This window comes from Amaranthus tricolor, chromosome 14 (genome assembly GCF_026212465.1).
Source record: "Amaranthus tricolor cultivar Red isolate AtriRed21 chromosome 14, ASM2621246v1, whole genome shotgun sequence".
Classification (NCBI taxonomy): domain Eukaryota; kingdom Viridiplantae; phylum Streptophyta; class Magnoliopsida; order Caryophyllales; family Amaranthaceae; genus Amaranthus; species Amaranthus tricolor.
Window position 1 is genome coordinate 909,714 of NC_080060.1, and position 24,309 is coordinate 934,022.

At 32.3% G+C, this 24,309-nt stretch overlaps 3 protein-coding genes across 41 annotated transcripts; all 3 read right to left on the reverse strand.

Annotated features, from left to right (window-relative positions):
• Positions 1-606: 606 nt before the first annotated feature.
• Positions 607-5,387, reverse strand: LOC130800207 (FRIGIDA-like protein 3). Of its 4 annotated transcripts, none has more exons than XM_057663611.1 (5): positions 5,077-5,387; positions 4,586-4,632; positions 2,439-3,525; positions 1,866-2,047; positions 607-1,269 (listed from the first exon to the last, which is right to left on the reverse strand). In XM_057663611.1, exons 3-5 carry the CDS (start codon positions 3,511-3,513, stop codon positions 829-831), a joined length of 1,698 nt encoding a protein of 565 aa, XP_057519594.1. In that variant the 5' UTR covers positions 3,514-3,525; positions 4,586-4,632; positions 5,077-5,387; the 3' UTR covers positions 607-828. The 4 variants fall into 4 exon arrangements, with proteins under 4 accessions (XP_057519594.1, XP_057519596.1, XP_057519595.1 ...); XM_057663613.1 differs by having other exon boundaries at positions 4,586-4,681; XM_057663612.1 differs by having other exon boundaries at positions 4,586-4,643; positions 5,077-5,325.
• A 2,919-nt stretch (positions 5,388-8,306) lies between these two features.
• On the reverse strand, positions 8,307-11,145 carry LOC130800211 (UDP-glycosyltransferase 74E2-like). Its single transcript, XM_057663615.1, has 2 exons — positions 10,283-11,145; positions 8,307-9,592 (listed from the first exon to the last, which is right to left on the reverse strand). The coding sequence occupies exons 1-2, from the start codon at positions 10,949-10,951 to the stop codon at positions 8,870-8,872; spliced, it is 1,392 nt and encodes a 463-aa protein (XP_057519598.1). The 5' UTR covers positions 10,952-11,145; the 3' UTR covers positions 8,307-8,869.
• An 897-nt stretch (positions 11,146-12,042) lies between these two features.
• LOC130800212 (uncharacterized) lies at positions 12,043-23,401 on the reverse strand. Of its 36 annotated transcripts, none has more exons than XM_057663624.1 (13): positions 17,691-18,212; positions 17,301-17,435; positions 16,726-16,785; positions 16,536-16,637; positions 16,027-16,101; positions 15,830-15,948; positions 15,656-15,757; positions 15,468-15,560; positions 14,609-14,744; positions 14,379-14,432; positions 14,184-14,227; positions 13,461-13,502; positions 12,043-13,369 (listed from the first exon to the last, which is right to left on the reverse strand). In XM_057663624.1, the coding sequence occupies exons 1-13, from the start codon at positions 17,706-17,708 to the stop codon at positions 13,339-13,341; spliced, it is 1,011 nt and encodes a 336-aa protein (XP_057519607.1). In that variant the 5' UTR covers positions 17,709-18,212; the 3' UTR covers positions 12,043-13,338. The 36 variants fall into 36 exon arrangements, 33 of the variants coding, with proteins under 33 accessions (XP_057519607.1, XP_057519605.1, XP_057519611.1 ...); XM_057663622.1 differs by having other exon boundaries at positions 13,461-13,520; positions 14,184-14,273; positions 17,691-18,210; XM_057663628.1 differs by having other exon boundaries at positions 14,184-14,273; positions 17,691-18,209.
• Positions 23,402-24,309: the final 908 nt, after the last annotated feature.

Sequence of the window (24,309 nt, forward strand, 5' to 3'; positions counted from 1 at the left end):
TTGTATCTAGTCTTTTTGTTCTCGTTGCTTATCCTATAATAATGAAAAAAACATCAATGTAAACGAAAATTGAATATTTTACGTAGAAACAAAATTAAATACTATGTAAAAAATAATTAAATTGAGCTATACTACCAACACTTACTAGACATAAGCATAGAGCCAACGCAATGATGGATATTCATGCCTTCTATAAGCTCTATTGTTCTAGTAGTATGTTACATTGAAATACTCATCTGTCATTGCTTATTTTTCTATAATTTTAATTGATTACTAATAAAAATTTATGAAAAAATTTAAAGAGAAAAACTATAAAGTTAGGAAATCATGGTTGTGAACGTGTTTATAGTTAAAGAATACAAAATTTTTGATAGATAAAATACTAAAATAGTACCTAGTTCCAACAACCACTGATTGGTCATACCTTGCACCATCCCATAATTTATATTTTGTATCTTAATCCTTGCACTACTTTTACTTTAATTGAGAAATATTTTTTGGTGAGATGATCCAAATATTAAGATTTACACCGATCAAAAGAAATATAGTAATATATATTAACCACATGCACAAGAAATAAAAATGTGAAAACATTAGAATGAAATGTACAACAGAAAACAAAGTTCATATATTAGAGGATTAAAAGGTCTCATTATACATGAAACTGAAAAGAGCTAAAACACTAGATTTTTTTTTGTTTTTAATCTCAGCTTTTTCGCACTTAATACTAAGATTAACTGAACAGTACCTGACATCTCAGAAAAGGGTTAAAAACTAAGCAGTTAAAAACATAAATTCATGGAAGTCACCAATTAGCATCAGCACTAACTAGTGAAGATAAGGAGGGCCCTGGTACTGATAACCATTACCGTAGTAATTACCGTGACCCGGAGGAAAGCCGTAAGCTGGAGCCCCCAATACAGGGGGGCAGTGATTGTCAGTTGGGGGTCCAGTGGTGTAAACATAGGTGGGTCTGTTGTCGAACACGTACTGAGGAGGGTACCTGTCAGTTAGCCTGGCGGCATAGGGAGAAGTGTTGGCAGAGATGTTAGTGACGCGAGGTCCATACCCTACGTTAGTAGCACGGGGTCTCTTGGATTGAGGTTTAGTAACTTCAGTTGCCCGTTTCTTTTCTGCTTTCGCCTTCTCAAGCTGGAGTACGCGTTTGGCCAGAGTGTCCACAGGGAATTGATCTTCGAGCTTGTGGTCTTCCACACATTTTAAGACAGCTTTCAAGGCACCAAGCTCTCGTTCATTCACTTCATTATTCTGCAATATGATACCATTTGTCAGGAACTTTAAAAGAGGAAGAGCACAGTTAAAAGAATTCCAAAGTAAAAGAATGTATAATTATCTAGTTACGTCATCATAAACTCCACTTAATATCTCAACAGGCTGGTCCAGATACTAACAGCTTTTTTTTATCAGAGCCTGAAGCTAGGAATACAAGTAAGGGAATGTGCACTATCTCATGATTTACTAATTTGCTCATGATTCGTTAGTTTGCTGATGATTCGCAAATCGGAAAAGCACATTGTGGTCAGTTTTGGTCTATTTTGGACCATTTTGAGCACATTACTAATTCAAAGTGGATTAGCTGAGAAATTATGTTACACTGGGAATGCACAGAGCCAAACATTTAAACACAAGAGGGACAAATGCAAGAATCTCAATGGGAAACATACAAGATGAATCATTTTTGCAAAAATCCATCCAGCATCACTTATGTTTCCGAAAAGAATTCACTAGAACAAAAGGAGGGCGGGGCACTCTTTGGCCTGAATAGCAAGCGTCATATTTCAAATGTAAGAAATATCGTAACCATAACTAGACCCAGAATTTGAACAGAAGAATGAAAAGGAAACCTGAGCATTAGGAGATGAAGGGGATGCATTTCCGGGTTTCGCAGGAGAAAGAACTTTTTTTGCTTCCTTCAAATAGGAATGCAGTAAAGGCACAGGTGGAAACTGCTCTGTCAGCTCAAATTGGAAGGCCAAATTAACAGCATCAATTTGTCTGCCGCTGTTTATCAGAACTTCAATTACACCTGATGTCAAGAACAGAAAAATAAGAAAACAAAATTGAAATTCTTCCTATTAACAAGAAAAGTTAATCACATTGATATGGGAGATGGGACCATTAAGCAACTATAAACCTGATGCAAAGTGCAGAGGAGGGAGGGGGAACTACTTTTCAAAACCTATCCTACTGTTCGTTCAATTTCTAAGCTTCATATGCACATAGTAAAATCCCCCACCAGACTATCCACACTAGTCCATCCTTGTCTTTTAAGAACAGCATAGGAAAACTTGATGATAACTAAACAAATTTGTAAATGATCACAACCCCAAAACTCAACGTATCATTTATAAAATCTTCCCCCTGTATTATTGATCAGGATTTCAGTATTGTAAATATAAGTAATAAACAAGACTTGCCTGCCATTTTGTTAGACAACCCAAGTGAACGGCAGAGATCAGCAGCTTGGCGACGACGTGATACTAAAGGAACAAGTTTGATCAGCTCTTCTGCATCAAAGTCAGAGGCAATAGAGAATGTAGATAAAAGTTGTAAAAATGCATGAGCCTCCAAGGAATTTCCACTGCCAGCTTCAATGTCAAGTTCATTCAGCTTTGGCTTCCATGCTTCAGCAATAGCTTTTGCTCGTGCCTTGACATTTGCAGAGACTATTTTGGAAACTGATGCAGCATCCAAACTCAGAAATAGATCACTAAGACACTCCATCAACATGATGCATGTTCGGCGAAGACCCAAAAGATTGGAATCCTTTTTAGCATCCAAATTTGTCACATCACCACGGTAGAAGTTATTCAGAGAATCGAGAACCAAACGAGCAGGGTCAGTGGCAGCTTTCAAAGCCTGTGGTATTTCCTCCCTCATTGAAGCAAGGTTCTTACGGTTGTCAGATATAAAATCATGAAGACCCTCAGTGTTCATCTCTCCGCATAGTTTGACAAGCTCTGGATAAGATGTCACCTCCCCATTTCCATTATCAGCTGACTGTACTTCTGGACTTCCATCTTCCGCTGCTCCACTAGTACATTCAGAAGTTATCTCAGATATCATAGACTCAGTTGGTGTGTCAACCATGGTTCCACCTTGGCTTTCAGTGGAGGCCACAGAGTATTCTTCACATGATACTCTCCGCTGCTTGTCTCTAGCATTTGCAATGGCAGACACAGCAGCATCTCTCTTCTCCTGCAGCCTCACTAGAGAAGCCTGCTCCTTTGCTACAACAGCTGCTTTACGCTTCTCTATAATCTCTTGTGCTTCAACTGTCTTTGATTCATATTCCTTTTCCTGATCTTCCAGCTCATGAAAGCGTCTCTTCAGTGACTTTTCCAGACCATGAAAATGGGCTTCCAGCTCTTTCCATTTCAAATTTAAGGAAACAGCTCGATGACTTTCAAGCTCAGCAAATGCCTTCTGAAGCTGTTGAATCTTAGAAGTCGTAGAATCTATGAGCACCGAAACAGACTGAGTATCTTCCATTGAACAAAACACCTGGAGAAGAAACACCAATTACTAAAATGAAAGGATAATAAAAATAAAAGGAGCTTGGCACAGTTCTTGCAAGCACTGCCGTAGCAGATAACATCAGATAAAAATATCATAGCTACAAAGAAGTAAATAGTTATAAGAATTATGATGAGAAACTGCATATAAATCTAGGCAACATTACAACATAAACACATTGGGAGAGAAGTGAATGATAGTTTTCAAAGAAATAAATCACACAACATGCAGTTCAAGATTTGGTATTGAGAAAGACATTGAAGAATTATATATTACACTTTTGCTCATCCAAGTAGTTAATTTTAATATAGTGATAATTAAGACTAATTACATCCTTCATCAGAATAAAAAATAAGGTACGTGAGCACATGAGGAAAGGGCCAACGCTTCACAAAGCACCCCAAACTTTACAAAACTCCAATAACTAGAACTTAACCATATGTAGAATTTTGAGATCCATTCCCTCCCTTAATCATAAACCGGCATGACAGAGTTAGGAAGCGATATGGAGGTAAAAAGTAAGGAACAGAAGACGAAACAGACTGCGTCAAAACTCAACAAGAGAGATACAGACATACACATAAATCAATCATGTAAAATGGAATTTAATAAACTTTCTATCCTCGAATACATTCACCAAAACCATCACTACCATCCTCAAATGAATATAGAAGGGCCCAAGAGCCCAAGAAAATTAACATCTTCAAATGAAACCAAACTTCTAGAGTTTAAGACAATCAGCTAGATTTCACAAAGTAGATCATCTAAAGGGAAACTGTCAAACGTGATGTCTCTATACAATTTCGATGCTTAAAAAACATTTGTATATTTTGGATGAGCGCGTGTGACATGTAGCATAACAGACCAGCTTGAAAAGCCAGTTACCCTACGCCATAGCTAACTATTATATTAATTCTCCATCCCGAAAAGAAATCAGAAACAGCCAAAGTAAAACCAGTAACAAGCACAATAAATACAAGTACACAATATACAAATGAAACCAAGGCTCTTAACTGGTATGTAAATGAATTGAGAAAAGGAAGCTTACAACAATAATATACCAGCGGCTTGAATTTCTTCAGACACCAAATAGATCTACCATAAACCTAAAGAGATTAAGTGTAGCGCAAGCTAACCACCAAAACTAAAGCATTTCCCAATAAAATAAGCTCAAACAAACAAAAATTAATCAGAAATTAAATAACTTATAGCTAAAAAGACAACCAACACATTTTTAGATCTACAACTCTACAGTAAAAAGCAACAGACTCAAACAACAAATTCCTGAAAAATCAACAACAATCACAACATAAGCATCGAATTCCTTTCATTTTTTCATCAATTTCCAGCTAATTTACATAATTAACTGCAAAACCTCACAAATGTCAACAGTACAAAGCTACAAGCTATACGATCCTTCAGCAAAACAAATCCTCCAAAACTGACACAAAAAACATCACTCACAAATTGCCTCGATCTAAGCAAAAACTAAAAGATCAACAACAAAATTAGAAACAAAAAAAAACAAATAAAACTTACCAAATCGAAGAGAGAATAAAAGTGAGAAGATAGTGCCAGTACGGCGGAGAATGGAGAAGATAATTCTCAGTCCATAGTGATACGAATTTCACCTAGTAGAGTGCGCAATACCTAGAGAGAGAAAGACAAGGAAAGAGAAAAGGAAAGAAAGAGGAAAGTGTTAGAGAGAGAAAATAGGGAAAAGCTTTATCGCTCTCTCACTCTCACAATTTTTTTCTCTCTCATCCAATTGCCTATCATGATCCGACACAGGAATTTTCGCTTTTTTTTGCCAGTCTAGTCTAGCGGAAATTAAAATAAAAATTTTGAATAAAATAAAATAAAATAAACAAAAAGAAAATAAGAATGTTACGGGGTCTCGTGTAATTTAGTTGTTTTTTTCTCCAAATCCTCGTATTAGGGTTAGGGATTTACGGTAGACATTCTTTCTCTAGAAGATACTTCTACTTCCCCGGTCCCGCGTCTCCAAGACTAAGACCATCCACAATTAAACAACACTTAACCTTATTATTGTACCGACTCATATATCTATATATTCAGTGTGTTAATGTAATTATTTATAATTTAAAATTTATTAGTTATAAAATAAGTTAATTATATGGATATGTTTTATAATTAGCGATCTCATATAGACTAGTTGATTAAACAAATTTGTTTCCTCTAATTTTCTTACTTGCATCTAAATCCAATTTAGCATTGTTCTATCTTAGATATTGCGTATATTATACGAGAAAAAATAGTCATGTGAGATCTTGTTTGATTCATCTCGACGCATATTTTCATAATATCACATTTTTATAATTTTTTGTTAGGTATAACTCTAAATATAAATAATTGGACAAAGCGTAAAAGGTGTTTGGATGCAAGTAAAAAATTAAAAGAAGTATTAAAATATTAGTATGGACTATTAAATTGTATGGACTATTAAATTGTGTAGGTATGATTAAAATTGAGAGAAAAATAAAAAAATATACATAAATAAGAATTAAAGAAAATATTGAAAACATTTCTTAAATCACAAATATTAAAAACTTAATGACCGAAATAAAAAGAAAAATGTAACAACCTCTTAAGTACAAAGAGAATAGGTGTACAACCCATGGTATGCTTCCGTGTTCCATTATACATGATACAATTTAACATTTTTTTATGCAGTTTAATGTATTATTTTATTATTATTATCTTGATTTATGCATAAGTAAAAGTATTAAAAAAATACTATATAATTCTCTTATTCCAATTAAATGTCTCGTTTATATTTAAACGTAACTTTTTTGCTTTGGAACATAAAATTCAAAAATTTACTTTATTATTTTAACATTTATTCTTTATTAGGAAATTAAAATAATTATATAAAATATTAATTGTTTTTAATTTTTATACTATATTATCTTAAAAAGTTGAAATTAGTGATTAAAAAGAGCGTTTGTTAATTTGTATGTACAATCTTTATCCCTTTGGGAGTTAGGGTGTAAATATCATTATACATAAAAATTTAAAAAACAAAAAATTTTAAATGAATTTATTTTTTAAAACTTTGCTTCTTTTTTTTTTAATAGTTCTAAAGCTCTAACTAATCAGAAAAGGTTTACTCAAAAAAAAAAAAAAAAAACTAAGCAGAAAAAAAAATGGTAGCAGCCCAAGCACGACAGGCCATGCAAGAAAATCACATGAATGTTTAAAGTGAAGTATTACTGTGTACTCAGTACTGTACTAGTGCACTATAAAAGTCTCCAAGTTGATGCCTTGATATATCATCGATATAAGTAGGTGTTTTTGACAATAAGTGATAATTCATAATTGTTAATTGATTTGAATAACTGATTTAATTAGCTAATTTTATTAAATAATTTAACTAGTGGATATTAATCAATTTGTTAGAGCATATAGTGGTGAAGTTAACTTTTTAATAACTTTGAGGTTAAAATATATTCAAACCTTTACCACTCACTCTTTATTTTAAGTTTAGATTATATTATACGCTTTTATTCCTTCAAATTTTATTTCCAAATTTCGACAAATGATGGTGAAGTTTGAGATTTGCTTCATTTAACAAAAAAAAATTCTCACATACAATTGTCAAATGAGATTAACTCAAAGAAAAGAGGCAGTATTAACTACTCTCTATTCTTTTTTGTTTGTCCACTTTAAGAGAAAGAAAATTAAGTTAGATTTTTAAAGTATATATTCAAGATAATATATATTTATGTGAGATTTTGTTAGATTTATTTTGATGTAAAATTTTTTAATATATCTTTTATGATGCATACTAAGAGATATTAAGGCTTAAACTTTATTAAAAATGCGTGCAAAAAATAAAATGGACAAACAAAAAGGAACGGTGTACGAAGCATTGATCGTATGATAGCTCTCTTACATTGAAAGTGGGGTTCATAATTCATCTTTCAAAGAAAAATAAATTTGTTCTTTTTAAAAATCTTTCTTTTGATTGTTTAAAAATTATGGTCACAACCATGTTTGTGTATAGTTAGAGTTAAAACATAACAACTGATATTATATTACTATGTCATAATATTTTAACATAACCAACATGGGAGACATCATTGATCAAGGCATGCTTCATACTAGTGCTAGATCATGGATTTGGTAAACTATGAAAGAAACTATTTTTTATTGAATAACAATATTTTTGTGAAGATTTTTTGTCATTTTACATAGTTATTTATTATATAGTTTATAGTTAAGATTTCTATAGTGTTTATTTTGTCATAAATTTAACTGCTGCTAAGTAATCTAAAATAATAAATAATTTGAACATCATTTATATTGTAAAAAGTTTCAGCTTTGATTTCTTATATTTAATTTGTATATACAACCGTTTTTACTATTTGATACGCAAACTAATACGCTAAATGTAATCCAAACATTTACCACTTGCATCTTTCTTGCAAATATAATAAATCAAAATTTTACTCCTTTATGGTGAAAGTAATGGACACTTTTTGGCCATAAAAATCATATATGACACTTTATTTTAATGCATAGTAAGTTGTAACCAAAAGAAAAAGAAAGGAAAAATTCTTCTTATACTAAAGAAAATTCTAATCCAATTGAATGCATAGTAAATAATATTGTTTTGTAAAATACTCATAAATCCCTCATTTTTATTGAATTTTCTATGAATGTATTGAAGATTCTTATTAAGGAAAACAAGTTAACATGAGAATAAAACACATAATTACATAAACTAGAGTTGCATGTGTGATTAGCATACACATTGTTGATGACAAGAAAAATAATATAGGGTCATATCTCAAAATAAACACAGCAAATTCAGTAAATAAAAACACAATAATAATAATAATGTTAAAGTCTTAATCCCAATGCAACTATACAAATTAATAGATCAATTTCAGTCTTTGTTTACCATAATTTTTTTCTTCATTCATTTCGATCTCTTAAAATCTTAACATTAATTATCAAATCATTTCAAACTCCTAAAATATCAAAGTCTTAACTCCGATGCAAGTACAAGAACCAATAGATCAATTTCAGTCGTCGTTTACCGGAATTCTTTTTTTGTCATTCATTTTAATCTCCTAAAATCTCAGCATTAAGTAGCAATTCATTTCAATCTCCTAAAACATCAAAGTCTTAATTTCAATGCAACTATAAGAACCAACATATCAATTTCAATCGTCGTTAACCATAATCTTTTTCTTTATTCATATCAATCTCCGAAAATCTCAACATTAAGCACCAAATCAGCACAACAGACTAAAATTACATTTACAGTAAACTCAAAAGAACAAAGTAAGAGGAAACTATATAACTAACATCCACCAAGATAAGTCACAAACTCATCAATATTCTTACAAGAACTCCCACCTTCCTCCATAGCTTCTTTAGCTAACTTCTTCCATTTACTCACATTCTTCATCATCTCATCCCTTTTCTTTCCTTCCATAACTTCTCTTATAAACTCCTCCACTTCTTCTCTTCTCACAACCCCTTCCTCATCAACCTTAGCCCTTATCCCAACTCCCCAAACATCCTCCACAAACTTAGCATTAGTCCCTTGATCAGTATATTGTGGGTACCCCACAACCACGACACCAAGACTCAATGCTTCAAGAATAGAATTAAACCCACAATGAGTCACAAAACAACATGTAGCTTTGTGGGCCAAAATTTCAAGTTGGGAGGCCCAACTTACAACTAAACCTTGATTAGAAGTTTCTTCTAGAAACCCTTTTGGAAGTTTAGAATGTTCTGATTCTCTAACTACCCATAAGAAGCTTCTTTTACTGTTTTTTAGACCTTGTGATAGTTCTTTGAATTGTTGCTCACTTAGAATGGCTGCACTTCCAAATGATATGTAGATTACTGAATTTGTGGGTTTGGTGTCTAACCATTTTTTGGTTAACTCTGTGTTTGGCTTGAAGAGTTGGAGATTGTAGTCTTTGTCATCTTTTAGTCTTTTGTCTAGGTAATGTGATGGTGTTGTGGGTCCTATTGTTCTTATTTTCCACATTGTTGACATCCAATCAACTACCTAAAAAGATAAATTCGATCAAAAATTAGTGAATTATAACCGAAAATTTATTGACCCTTAATATGAAATGACCACCTTAGATTGATTTTTTTTAAGAAAAAAGTCTAACTCGACCACCTAACTTATTGATTTGACTTGATTTTTAAATTAGGTCAATATTTTTAAGCAGGAGATATTACTTTTGAGTTGACTTACAATATTTCTATTTAATTTTTGTTTTCTGACAAATTCTTTTTACAATTTTGAAAATGTTAAAAAGGTACCGTCCTTTTTTTAATACTTGCAACTCACTATTTAGGCTGATTAATGTATTTTTTTCATTCTCTATAATCATTCGGAATTGTGTGCTATAAGCAAATGAGTTGCAAACAAAGGAAATTAAATTAAATTAAATAAATAAAACATATTTTTTTGGTAAAATTTTAGTGATAGGAAGAAATTAGAACTCTTAACAAGTAGATGAATTTGAATCGACTTATATTAAAAGTAATACAATTAGAAAACAACTCAACCTAAAACAGCGGATTTTAAATCAACTTGACGAACCTTCTAACTGTAATGTTGTGGAGTCATTTAGTAGCTATTAAGATTTATACAATAAAACAAATTAAAAAGAAAATTAACGCAAATTCATTGAAATACATATAATATAAACCTAAAAATGTATATGTATAGATTAAGTTCTCTTACCTCGTTTTCCATATCATAAAAAATATTGCACAACACCCAATCAGCTTGATCAATATTAGAAAACTGCTCTATAACTACCCGAAACCAAAATGGGTACGACCCATATTTTTCAACAAATGAGGGAAGGTCACTTTGCTGAAGCTTCGGAGCTCCGGGTATGGATACCGTATCCTGACCCGAAAGTGGTAGTTGGATCAACCCACGTTGTACATGGTAATATACACTATTTACTGTACAAGATTGAGTAAAAAAACACACCCCAATGAGCCCAAATTTTTTACCCACATCCAAAGCCCACGGTAAAAACCCATCATAAATAACCGCCTTAACGGGGTCCCCATCCTCAGCTAGTTGCTTAATAAGTTGGGCCAATGTTTTTGGGCCGTGGATATTGAGACTATCTAAATAGGTCGAAGTGGACCCGGCTTGATTTTTACCACCATCGTCAAACCCGTCTGAAATGGGTCGGATTTGGATCGGTGGCCCTGTTTGTGTGGGTATGTCAAAAAGTTGCATGGATTTGACCATGTAAACAGTTGGTGTTAAAGTGGGTTTAATACCTTTTGAAGCTAAACGTTTGGCGAATTGAAGCATTGGGTTAATGTGGCCTTGGCCCGGGTATGGTACCACGAGAACATGGGCTTTTTGGGCTTGTTTGATGTCTTGCATAGTTTCGGGTTTCTGAGTTTTCGAATTAGTCGATAAAATTACAAAATACACGGGAAACGATTGTGATAATGGTGAAATTATTTATTTATTTATTTTTAGATGATGATGGTAAAATTACTTAAAGATAGTAAAAATGTAGGATTGTTTTGTCATGATGAGTTGAAGTGTTTGTTAAGGAAAGAAAGTAATGTTATTTATACCAACCAACCAAAGCCTTAGTTCAGTATAAAGGAGTAGTGGAGTTACTGGAGTACAAATGTACAAACAATTGTAGTGATGTCAGCGATGACGTCAAAGTTATTGTTGATCTTTTAGGACTTGTAACTTGTCATTCATTTCATTTTTAGATACTACATCTCTTCTGAAATAGATGTTATACAATTATTTTTTATTGTTTAAGTTTATTTTTTATATATGGTTAATATGAAAGAAAAAATATAGTCAAAAGAATTTTATTTAAATTATTTGACTATATATTTTAATAATATTAAATTTTCATAATATATTTTAACCAATGATAATACTTTTTTTATAATTTGCCTTATTTTTTAAAATATGTCATCAAATTTTCCCTAAATTTACTTCATATATATATATATATATATATATATATATATATATATATATATATATATATATATATATATATATATATAATTTACTTCATATATTTAAAGATGTTTGCAATACATTTAAAAATTCTCAAAGATTAGTTGTCTCGCTTTACTTGGAAATCAAGGCGGTAATCACATGATACAGAATTAAGCACCTTAAGTAAGAAAGACAAGTGAGAGTAGAAGACTACCACCTCATCACCAAATTTGCCCCACATTTTTCTTTTCCTTAGGATGGTTTAAAGTAAAGGTGTTTAAACAAATCGACCCAACAAGTTAAGGATTAAATCATTTTAAACGAATCATTAACAGATTTAGTTATTATCGAGTTTTGATATAAAGGAATGGTTCAGGTTATTATTGAGCTTTGATATAAAAAGTCGAGTTAGGTAATTTTTTGGGCATGATTACCCTAAAAATATTCTCACGTTTTTTAAATTTTTTATATGACATTATATATATATATATATATATATATATATATATATATATAAGCGGGCCAACTCAACAAACTACAGAGTCGATCTAAAAGATCATTAGATGATTTATAAACAAATGAAGACAGATCAAATTTAAACAGCCAACTATAGTCTATACATCATTTGGCATCCTTCGTGACAATCGATATCATATTTGTATTGGAAATCGTGCGAACTTTTACTTCCATCCTTTCAATAAGAGTTCAGTTTTATTGGTGCACTAAATAAGTGCATCTTATGCATATTGCATAGTATTTTGATTAGCATTTATGCAGTAAAATTTTTGTGCTACACTTCTTAGAGCTAATGGGATCAAAAATTACCAGTAAATGTATAAATAAAAGTTGGATTCATCCCAAGGTATTTGTGCATGACTAAACACATTCCTCCATATACTAATTCTGTTCAAGCAAAATTTCCCAGCAGTAGCTTAAATTTTATCTGGCAAATTGATGCTTGTGATCTTCATATCATTAAATTTACGAAGAATTCAATCACGATCAAGGGCACGAAAATTATCAGGTATTCTGCTTCATAGGTTGCTGAATGGATCGGTCCAGGACTTATCGTGTTTTGCAGCTTTCTTCCATGTATTCTTGAATCGCTCTAGATCTGTTTGCGACTGTGTACGCACCTACAGACGAATGATCTACATTACAAATTAATCACAGAAAAGAACTTCTAGATTCCGATCCCACTTTCATAACGAACTATTGTCATGGCATAAAATTTTTTGAAAGAATGAAAAAAATTAAGCTTTTATTGAAAAAAATTCTGAAAATAAGCATTGGAACAAAATAATTTCTGAGATAAGCGTCTTTCACCCGAATCTAAGGTATGGCTTTGCCAGATGTTACTAACAGCGGGCGAAAACTGAATTGATCAACAATCGACCGTTGTTACTAATAGGAGGCGATTGTCGAGCAGACTTGGACTCAGTTCAGTAATCGTCTGTTGTTACTAGCAGCGGGCAATGCCGTACTTCAAGTTCGGTTGAAGGATGTTTATTTTAGAAAATATTTTGTTTTTGCATTTAGTTTTGGAATTTTTTATTATAAAAAGCTTTTTATTTCACATTTTTTACTAGCTATGTCCACCATCCAAAATGATCACCTTGAATAGGAAATAAGTCGATTTAGAAGGAAAAACTATGCTTGAAGATCCAACTCGGGATCCTTCACATTTCATTGAAAGTACATATGCAAATATTGGGGTTTTAACCATCAGCTTATTCTCTTCATTGTGTTAGTTCTTTGACATGGTATCAGAGCCAACGTAATGGAAAACCATGAATTCAAATCTCATCGACATGAAGAGCGTATGTGCTGCAACCCCACATTTTTAGCCCAAAGGATTAACAATGCTATTTGAACGATATTGAGAAAAAAGAAGTTCAAAGTGTGTTTTAGGACTTACCGCGTTTCTTGCATCAACGAGCAGTTAGCACCAATGAATCCACTGATGCAGCGTTTTCAGCTAGGAGTGTAAGTAATTTGGTGAAAAACCGAACACCGAACCAAACCAAATCGAATAAGTAATTTGGTTTGACTATATTTTAAATTTGGTTTGGTTTGGACTGAATTTTAATTCTAATTCGATGTTCGGTTTGGACTCGGTCTAGGGTCCAAGAAAATTGAAAAAACCGAAATTTTAAAGGCATTTTATATCATCCATTTGTTTGTTTAAATTTTTGCCCTTATTTTTAGAATTTTGTTAAAAGTTTTTTGTTCAAATTAAAAACCCTAAAATTATTAATATTTATTTAGGAGCTTTAGAAAGAATAAGTTTGAAATAATACATGCGAATTTGATTTTCGGTGCAAAATATACAAATCGGTGCAATTCGATCTATTCGGTTCAATTTGGATTGGTATTTTAAAAATCGGTTCGGTACAATTTGGATTATAAATATTATAATTTGAATTTGGATTGAAAATATCAAAACCGAATTTTATTCGGTTTGATTTGGATTTGTATCGAATCCAAACCAAAACCAAACTTTCACCCCTATTTTTAGGGGCTTCAAGACTAGAGGCCTTAGCATCAGTCTGCATGAATTATCATCAAAAGTAATGGCAAATGTGAACCATTGAAGGGTCCTTTTGTGATGTAGAAAACAAAATATTGTCGTAAATGTTACCTCGTTCTGTGCAGTACCCTCCAGAGTAGGATGGCCATAGTGCACTACATAATCGGAATCAACAATGCCAATGTATTTAGTTCTATCACCCTTTAACACAATGGTGGGTATCAGAAGTCAATATTCCGAAAAATAAGAGAATGAACAAGTAGTGAACAAACGTAAATAAAGCCTTGAGAGAGATCGGAGATTTGCCTGAGCACAGTAACCAAGCTGGAATTCCGCTCCCCATTCATGAACCAAGTCGCTCTGTAAAGAAAAAGAAATCTAACGGTTACAAGCCAGTATCTTGCACATATCGTATAGGGGCCTATATGGCTCGTTCTATTTAGCTAGAGCGCGAAGTATAATTAACTCAAGATATTTACAAGTATATTTATATGTTGTATTGTTGCGTTACAATAATGGGGTGATGAAAGGCGTACCTGGATCATATACCACGCACAGCGCCATGCTGCTCTTGAGAAAGCCGGAGCCATCATCTCCACCCACCCAGTACAAGGAGGTTCTGTGCTATTTTCGTTGCACTTTCTTCCCCCAGGAAGGACCTTGTCGATTCTCCTACAAGTAAAACAAAAAAGGAAATATGCATCAAAATTTGGAGTAACGAGTTTAAGATAGAGTATATAATATAAATTGAGACTTTTAACCATAAACTTAAGCTTTTAATTGAGAAGGTTCCTTGACATGATATAGTAGCTTAGGTCACGGATTTGATCACATCCACCTCTACTATCAAGTGGTATTAGCGGCAAGTATGAGAAAAACTTGTGTTGCATTCACACTTCTAATCTAAAAGGCTCTTGAGCGAGGGGGCGTGATAGATTATACTATAGAAGCTATGTTACTCGGACTCTTCATTTTGCTTTACGTACCCGTGTCCGATCTTTGATAATCGGACATTGGTATGACACTTACACTTAAGCGTAAAATTGAATATTTAGACATATCCGACACTTGGACGCGCCAGTATTCGGCATCAGTATACCCGAGTCCAAATAACATAGTATAGAAGTATAAAAGTATAAATTGGGGTCTCAACTATAAGCTTAAACTTTTTGTAAAGATGGTTCCATAATAAATCTATGTAATACCCCTGGAGTAGGAAGGCGATAGTGCACCGCATAATCGGAATCAACAATGCCCAAATCAGACATTGGACAAAATATATGTTATCTACAACAATATATATCATATACTTTATCACTTTGTTCGGAAAGACATTGGATCGACAAAATCGATTGTTATTTGCCCTGTTGAAACATTTCAAATTAAAAAGTGAACCTGTGCACAAGTACGCGATGGCCCTCTGATTTTTCCTGATCAAGGGCAGGTTGTGATATCTGTAGTCCTTCTTTCTTAATGACAGATAAGTACCTGCAAAACTTATACCCGGAATTAAGGAACCAAATTAACCAGGAGCTAAACTACCTACCCTTTAGAAAACGAAAGACTTACAAAGACTAAGTTACCGTTGAACATTGAAGTTTTCAACTCCTAGGTCTTCGTCCCAAAGGAAAATGTACGAGTATTGTGAAACAATATCAGGATGTAAGAAACGCTTTGCAAACCACCTGAAGAAAATATTGTGAGGAAAACAATGTTTTTCGAGAAATGATGTAGTCGAATCAATCTCATGAACATACCATTTAGTTTGATGGGCAGCAACGACATGTAAAACTCGAGTGCTCCACTTAAAGTCACTCCAGTCATCCACATTTCCATCGTAATGAAAAAGCATGACGACAAAATTGTATCCCATAAACTGTAGGAGAAAATAACGCACATCAAGCATAACAGCTGAAAAACAATGAAGCCAAAGCGGATTAAAAACTTTCCTCACCTTCCTCACGATTTTATCAACGCGTTCTTCATGCTTCAAACCGACAGCCATAGCCAATAAGTTCTTATCTGATTTCTAGATAAAACACAAGGGATCAGGGAAAGAGAAGGCCAACATCCCTCAATATAACAAATGCACAGTACAGATTTATAGTTTTTTGGTTTAGATTATATTGAAGAGCGTGATATACTAAGTATGATGATGATGATTTTGGATTATAATGGTCTACATTAAAATGACCCGTTAATCATGTGCACCTTTTATTATGGGAAGTTGTGGATGGTGCTACCAAGGACTAATCAGAAGTAACTTCTTTATTATTACTAACGAAGGTATGGTTGCGTACATTCGACTCTGTCAAACCCACCAGCATATGTAATGTATACCGCACATCAATAAGTACTAATCATTTGTTTTCACTTTCAAAGAGATTGGAATGTACTCACATATCTAATAACATTGTAAGGTAAAACATGATACTATATGTCCATAACAGAGTATTTACTAACCTTCTTCACTGGAGTGCCCCATAATGGTCGCATTTCCAAGTCAGATGTGCTCGAAATAATGCCTTTAGGCAGTGCCTCCGTTCCAATAGGTTTACATCGCCCCTGAAAGCAGAAAACAGTACTTTGTTACAACGTCGAACATCATTAACTGACCAAAACTACATGCACTTGAAAGCGATTAAACGTGAACCTGACACTTCATGGATTGTGTTCTTAGAAAAATGTTCAGCACGCCCTGTGGTGAGAATCTCTGCAACAATTAAGTTCGTCTAAGTAGGAAAGGCAAACAGTTAAGCAAAATGTCAAAACGAACAATGATATTTGATAATGAACAACAGCTTAGGAAAGGAACATATTGCATTAATAGAGGAGTTTCTTTACTAAATGCAGAGGAAATGGAAGAAATAGCATTCAAAGCAAGTCGTATCTGTTAGGCTGTGACAATTCGTCACATAATCATCCTATGGGCCCACTCTTGTCGACACACCCACAAGCCACAAGCCACAAGGCACCCATGGGCTCAAGCCCACAAACCAACGGATAATGAGCGTTGACTTGCCTATACACTTATAAGGTTTACTATAACCCAAAACCATATTGTATTAGGAGCACTGCCCACCAAGCGGTATATGCAAGTACACAGACCACTATTTGTCTATATCAGTGATGTGGGATCTTCCTCGCACGTGAAGTATTTCCAATAGTATCCACGAATTATGTAATCTACATCAATAATTAAAACATGTATGGACCATTGACATGTACCTCTTTATAATCTGTTACAATAAATGTGCTACCAATGAACACAGCAGCACATAACAAAGCCAGAGTAGGAAGGGACTTGATAGAAAAGGATCTTCGTTTTTTAGCACCAATAGCAGTCACCTGGATGATAAAAACCTAAATACTCAAAAATTAATTTAAACCCACAACTCAATAAAAGAAGAAATCTTTTTTATTCACAACACAACCCAATCACCCAATGCAGCATAAATCAATACAAAATCAAAAGGGTAACCAGAATAGAAAAGATTATATGATCTCATACAGTAAAAGTTCAGCTAACCTTCACATATACGAACTCATACACTAAAAGATTATATGATCATAAATGTAATCAAAGGCTGAAAACAAGAAAAGGGAAGAAAAACTTACAAATTTTGAAGGCTTCATTTTGTGGGAATTGGGAAAAATGAGAAGGGAAAGGGAAAAGGGTGATAATCAAACAATGGGTTTTGTTTCTTGTTCCTTCAAGTAGAAACAGAAGTAGAGAGTGACCAAAAAGCAAGATGTTTTGGCATTTTTTATGAAGAACAAAACCCGAAAATATTGAAGTTCCAATAAATGTAGTGGAATAAAGCAGGTCCCTTGATTTGTACTGTTAATCCTGTAATTGGGGATGGTATGCTTCGTGTTATGTGCTCATTGGCCATTGTTATCACCCTACGAACTCACATAAACATATAACTGAGATTTTTCGAGGGTGTAAGAAGTCGGAGTTATTGGCTGATTTGATCTTTGAAAGTTAGTTGATAAGTCTAACGGATGTTTGGCAAGATAAGTTATTGAATAATTTTAGTTTCTTTTAATACAAACAGAAGGTTAAATGGTCAAATCATCTAATACTAATGTTTAGTAAATTAACTTGTTAAAACAGCTTATTGATATAGATTAGTTGTTTTGTACAAACTACTCAAAATAACAGCTTCAAAATCAGCTAGTCAAACCAATTGATAAAATTAATTAATCAAACTAGCCATTATAATCAACTATTAGCTAGCAGTTATTTGCCAAACACCTCATAAATTTACTAAATTAGCAAGTTTTTAAGTCTATTATAAAAATATTTCTTACAAATTTTTTGTTAGTTATTGGCACTAATGTATATTAAATAAATCAAAATATGAACGTAAAGTTCCTATATTTGATTTTGACTTATAAAATAGCTTTTTAACTAACTCATCAATCACCAAATAATTTTTTTAATCATCTAACAAATCAAAAAGTCAAAAATCAAAATATGGACAAAAATAGTTCATACATTGGACAAAAGGGCTTAAATAGGTTTTGGGATGACTTTTGGAGCAAGTTGTATCATTAACAAATTGAGTTAAGAATTAAGATTGTGTTTTGATATTTTTCTGGTTGACCAAATTCTTGTTGTCGGTGGACGACTGACTTGCATTTTAATAAAAACGCTACTCAAATAACCTAAAAAAACAAATATATTCTCATAACTTGTACTACTTAATTAAATTAAATTATTTGACTTTTGTGTTTAACAAAACATGAATTAATAAATATATTTTAATCAAAAATTTATGTTAGTAATTGGGGATTTAACTTGTAAAAGTAGGAATATTGGAATCAAAATATAATTATTCCTTTTAAGATTTGATGATCAATTGAATTCATCCACAATCTTATTACTTGATTATTACAATTAACAACGAACTTCATCATAAAGTTTGTAAAAACAAATTAAAACAAATATATGTTTAGAATTATTAAAAAATATGAACAAAATAAATGGTGAAATAAAAGAGTAGTAATCTCCAGTAGCACAACTTCACTGGAGAAGGTTACATTACTTCATGAGTCCCTAATTGTAAACATCAAAATTTCAGTTCCAGGTCAAACATCCAAACACTGAAGACGAACACGGAGGAGATAAGCTCATCGCCTGCTGAAAACCGAAGACTGAAAACAATCGAGGATAAGCTCCGATCCACACACTTGATAGTTCTAAACCACGACAAACTAGACATAATTCTTGGATGGCACAGCACGACACGACACAACTCTTCATAAACAACTTGGTGTTTATAAATGATTTGGAGCTAGGCGGCTCAAAACGACAAGATTTCTTACCGCAAAAGATCAACAAGCAAAATATTGTACAAAAGGCTCAAAAACTAAATGAATAAAAAGAAGAGACTCCAAGCACATGGACAGCCAATGCGTCAAAACATTGCACATTGGCGGATCCAACCGTTCTCGATACCAAATGTGATCAAAAGCTAAAGATAATCCGAAAAGTTCATAATACATGAAAATTACATTGAATTTAACAAAAAAAAAAAAGACGATTTTCCTTGCCGACTACAAAGGGTATGTTTATAACGAGATAATATGGTTTTGTAAAACGTGGATGTCGTCTTAAAATCTCTTAATCCCTTATAAACTGTATAATAATATGTGCCTATGAGATCACTTCGATCAAGAAGTTCACAAACTGTATGATAATACGCCAACCAGATTTTGTTTAGAATAGTAGATCCGAGAAACTCGAGACTTTCAATATAAAGTCATCAGTTTTGTGAAGGCTTTAATGAGTTATTTCGTTATGCAAGCAAGCCTATTATACAACGGAAAAAGTATATACAAGTAATGAGATTAGTCAGTACAGTTAGGCCTTCATAAGTAATACTTACGAGATCAATCTTTGTCTACGACTCTGAACCACGCCAACACCACGATCTGAGGTGGTCGTCTGTACACAAAATGACATACACCGGTAAACACACATATGCAGCCAATTTTCCCAAAACAAAAAAGAATAGGAGCAGTCAACAATTCGAACTGAGATGTACAAACAACTAAAATGTAACATACCCACATGAATGTTAGACACAATAATTGAGCTTTGGACAAGAATGAACTCTAATTTTGCAGCCTGACATGTATGAAGGCATCAATCATAAGCCAAACAAACCTCCACAATAACATTTATACGGTGCAACCTGAAATCCTAAAAACATTTAACATACAAGCACTAAAATATTCCGTAACCCTAATGTGGCTCCAACGTGTGATCAGATATATGCAACCTTACCCTTGAGATAGATGGTATCCAATTAACCCTTAATAAGAAATTAAACATCATTAGTAAGTACAGACATTTTACTATACTCCATTAAGGTACAATTAATGAGGGCAAACAGAAGCTCAATTGATGATATAAAAAGTTCAAGCCTAACAAACTAAGAAACGCAGCTGTGCTAGACGCCTAGGGTTTATTAATGCAATTCGGGACTAGTAAAACCAAGTAGGTGTGACGAATAAATAGTGACAAAAATATTGAATACCAACGAACTACCTATTATCCTTTATAAACATGTACTAATCCTTGCGTGAAACTAATACCAGCGGAAAAATTTTAACAATCCGGCCCAACCTATTGTTATGATATCTATCGAACTCTTACACTTACCATGAATCATAAGAAAAATTCTGCGTAGTATGTTGTATGGGGAGTAGACACAGATAACACAAAGATAGTTCAAAGGCAAAAAAAAAATTGAGGAAGCATCAAACAAATCCACAGGCAGCACAAACCAAGTCTCTTAATGGTTGTATTCATAGAACCCTACAACAATAATACTTGATCAAATTTAACAATGACGGGCAAATAGTTCTAATCTTGAGGCAACGATGTCCCTCAAATTCCTCTTTACACGAGGCTCTTACCTTTGGGGGTAAAATCGACCACATTCACCTAGAAGTACGGGTATGGATTGTCTGTCATCTTCTCCCACCTGACCATGTTGGGTTGAAGATGATGACAAGCTTATTGAAACTTCGTAAAAAGAGCATCAATTAGACAAATTGTATGCTTCTTGCCCGAATGAGAAAACAAATATATGCCACAACAGCAAATGAAAAACTTTTCACTTACCAAAAACACCAAACAGCAGCCAATTTAAAATCAAAATCCTGATCGAGCAAGTTTGTATTCTGCTATATTGATACGCTGTCCAAGCACGAGGAAAAGAAAAATAAAAACGGGTGCTTCCAACATTAGATTATATGACAATGACAGAGAGCACGCATGTACTCAGTCACTTAGTTGATGAAAGTCGACAAGCGTGCTCTCTCTCATCGTCAAACAATCTTGGGATGGATATTTAAAGAGTATATCAATATCAAAACCTGCGACAAAGAGAAAGTAACCATCATGAGAATGGATGAAATCGAAAGCCTCGTTCAATGTAAGATCCAACTATTCAAAAGTCGACTGTACGAAAACTAATTATTTACGAAAACAAAAATCTGCTTAAGGGTCCGAATTGATGCTATAATTTTATGCAATCCACTTCTTTTCACCCAATGAAAGCAAGTGGAAACTTATTTGTACCATACTCTTGAAATCCACACTGATTGAAACCTACATTACTCAAAACAACAATAAAGATACACGACCCACAAAGATACGTTCCTAGATTTAAACACTCAACGAAATTTGATCTTGTATGTGCAAGATATGCACATTAGGAAGATGGAAAGTGGAAATTTAGGGATCGAAAAAGAAAGCCACAAAGACCGAAAATGATCTAGAAGGCAGAAGCGGAAAAGGGCACACGAATTATTTAGATTTATAGCTTGAGATGACAGAAATCAAAACAAATGAAGGAGGAGAATTCAATTAGCGATCATAAAAAATGATCTATCGATTCATATTAATGAGGCTTTAGCATTGTTATCCCTTCCATCCTCCTAGCTAGTTGTAAATGGCAGTCTAACAATTTTGACTTCATGTGTTCAGCAACCAAAATTAACAAATAAAAGGAAGATTATCATGTGCAATGTTACACATAACAAAATTTGGTTCAATACTAAAAAACTAAACGAGAAACAAGAAATATTAATCAGCTCGTCTTGCATGAAACTATCTCACAATCTGCCCATTTTTAATTGATCACTTTAAGATACAAGTGATCACACTTCGACTATAAAAAGTGTGACTTTTAAATTATAATTGATCATTTAAGAATTTGTAAACATTAATTTATCATTTCTTGAACTTTAGACGAAATTTGATCTAGTAGAAGCTAAGATAGGGTCATAGTGTTGTGCAAATACATTGATAACCATTATCAAAATAAAGTAGAAAGTGCAAAGTCCAAAACCCCTAAAAAAATTTTGATTGGATTAACTAATTACAATTTCCAACAACAAAAATGTTTTATTACTTAATTAATTATTTTCACCAATGGAAAATCCATTTGTAATATCACATGAATGATTTATATTATTAAAGTACTCCTATAATCATTGTCTCCAACAATCTCTCAATAATTCTACATATTTAGATTGATTATTGTTGTATGCTTTAACGATAACATCAATGTGAGAGTCTTCATTTCAATTTGGGATCGAGATTTCAACATAAATTAAGCCAACTAAAGAAACAAACACTATATATGAACTAATATATCAGTTCTAACGATTGTAATTAATTACTCCTTGTTATTTAATTTTGTTTTTTTAAAAGAATACAATAAATTAATCTCAGAATATGTATGAAAGAAGAAAGATGAGCATAACATTCTATTTAGTATCAAGAAGCCCTAAATTCATTGTACAAAAATTTGCTCCATAAAAATAGATGAACTGTCAGATAAAACAAGATCCAAAACCCATCAAATCAAGAAAACGTACTGTAGAAAGGATCAAATAAATGAACCCTAAAGCAAAAATATCAGTAATTCATTATAAAAATTTTTAAAACTAAATAATTAAACCTATATAAATAAAAAGTAATTGGAAAAAAAACATAAAAATTCATATACACCCACAAAATTCATAGCAATAAATTCAGGAAAAAAAACTTATTAATAAATTATCTGTAAAAATAATATATGTGAACATGCAACCATACAATCATTAATATTCAAAGGAAAAATTAGTATAATAATTAACAAAAATTACAAATTAAATAATAATTTTTTAAAAAAATTGTACCTTTTTTGTACTGCAAACAGCAATTCATGGTAGAGAGAGAAATTGCAGTTTTTCTGCTTTGAGATTTGAGAGAAGTAAACACACTTAGGATTTTCAACATTTTTGTAGGGTTTTGGAACTTTAAAGGACAAAATAAAATTTAAAAAAATAAAAAGGAAAATTCTAGAAAGGTACATTGAAGAACAGCTAAGATGGGACCCACATGGATGAACAAATGTTGATAATATCAGCCCACGGGTGGGGACAATCGTCTTAGGTGTTGCCACGTAAGAGTGTACGAGAAACAACGTACTCTGTGTTACACTGAGTTATGTTCATGCTATTTATTTTTCAAACTAATTTTATGTACTGCGTTAATATGTTTGAAAAATATAGTTAAATTTATTTTATATATTGCAGTTAATATGTTAAAAAAATACAATTAAGTGAAATTTTGTAAATTATCTAATTAAATATTTTTATAATATAACTTTTATAATTTTTAGTTAAGCATAACTTAAAATATAAATAATTAAAATAATATATTAACTTGCGTAAAAGTAGAAAAAGCAGAAATAAGGAGATATGGTGATATGAATTAAGTAAAATAAAAACAAAACTAACTATTAAGATTAGCTAACGAGAGTACTTAAAATAAATATTTTAATATTTAAAGTATCATTTTAACAATTAATTAATATATAACATGTTCAATAAAATTTAAAATGAGTACTTAAATTGCAAATGTTAAAATAAAGTTATTCAAAAATATATATAATTAAAGGCATAAAAAAATATTTAAATTAGAATCAATGACATTAATTATGTTCAAAAAATAATAAATTATGATATACTATCACCAATTCAGAGTTAATATTTTATTTGGATTTTGAATATTGTTCAATTTTGTATATTTAATTCTTAATCTATAAGTTAAAATATTGTCAAATAAGAACTTATTTAATTCATCTCAATGTAAAGGTTATTTATATCAAATTTTAAAATTTTTAATTATATACAATTAGAGATATTACACGTTAAATTAATGTAT

What these genes read in the sequence shown, in the direction of transcription:
- LOC130800207 (XM_057663610.1), bottom strand. Translation starts at nt 3,513, where the DNA reads ATGGAAGATACTCAGTCTGTTTCGGTGCTCATAGATTCTACGACTTCT. An exon ending in GTTGTCTAACAAAATGGCAG is followed by an intron (nt 2,048 to 2,438) that starts GCAAGTCTTGTT and finishes TCTTGACATCAG; the next exon opens with GTGTAATTGAAGTTCTGATA. An exon ending in CTTCATCTCCTAATGCTCAG is followed by an intron (nt 1,270 to 1,865) that starts GTTTCCTTTTCA and finishes ATCATATTGCAG; the next exon opens with AATAATGAAGTGAATGAACG.
- LOC130800212 (XM_057663616.1), bottom strand. An exon ending in CATCGCGTACTTGTGCACAG is followed by an intron (nt 14,745 to 15,467) that starts GTTCACTTTTTA and finishes TTTTACTTGTAG; the next exon opens with GAGAATCGACAAGGTCCTTC. An exon ending in AGCTTGGTTACTGTGCTCAG is followed by an intron (nt 14,274 to 14,378) that starts GCAAATCTCCGA and finishes ATTGTGTTAAAG; the next exon opens with GGTGATAGAACTAAATACAT.
- LOC130800211 (XM_057663615.1), bottom strand. Translation starts at nt 10,951, where the DNA reads ATGCAAGACATCAAACAAGCCCAAAAAGCCCATGTTCTCGTGGTACCA. An exon ending in TTTATGATATGGAAAACGAG is followed by an intron (nt 9,593 to 10,282) that starts GTAAGAGAACTT and finishes TTATCTTTTTAG; the next exon opens with GTAGTTGATTGGATGTCAAC.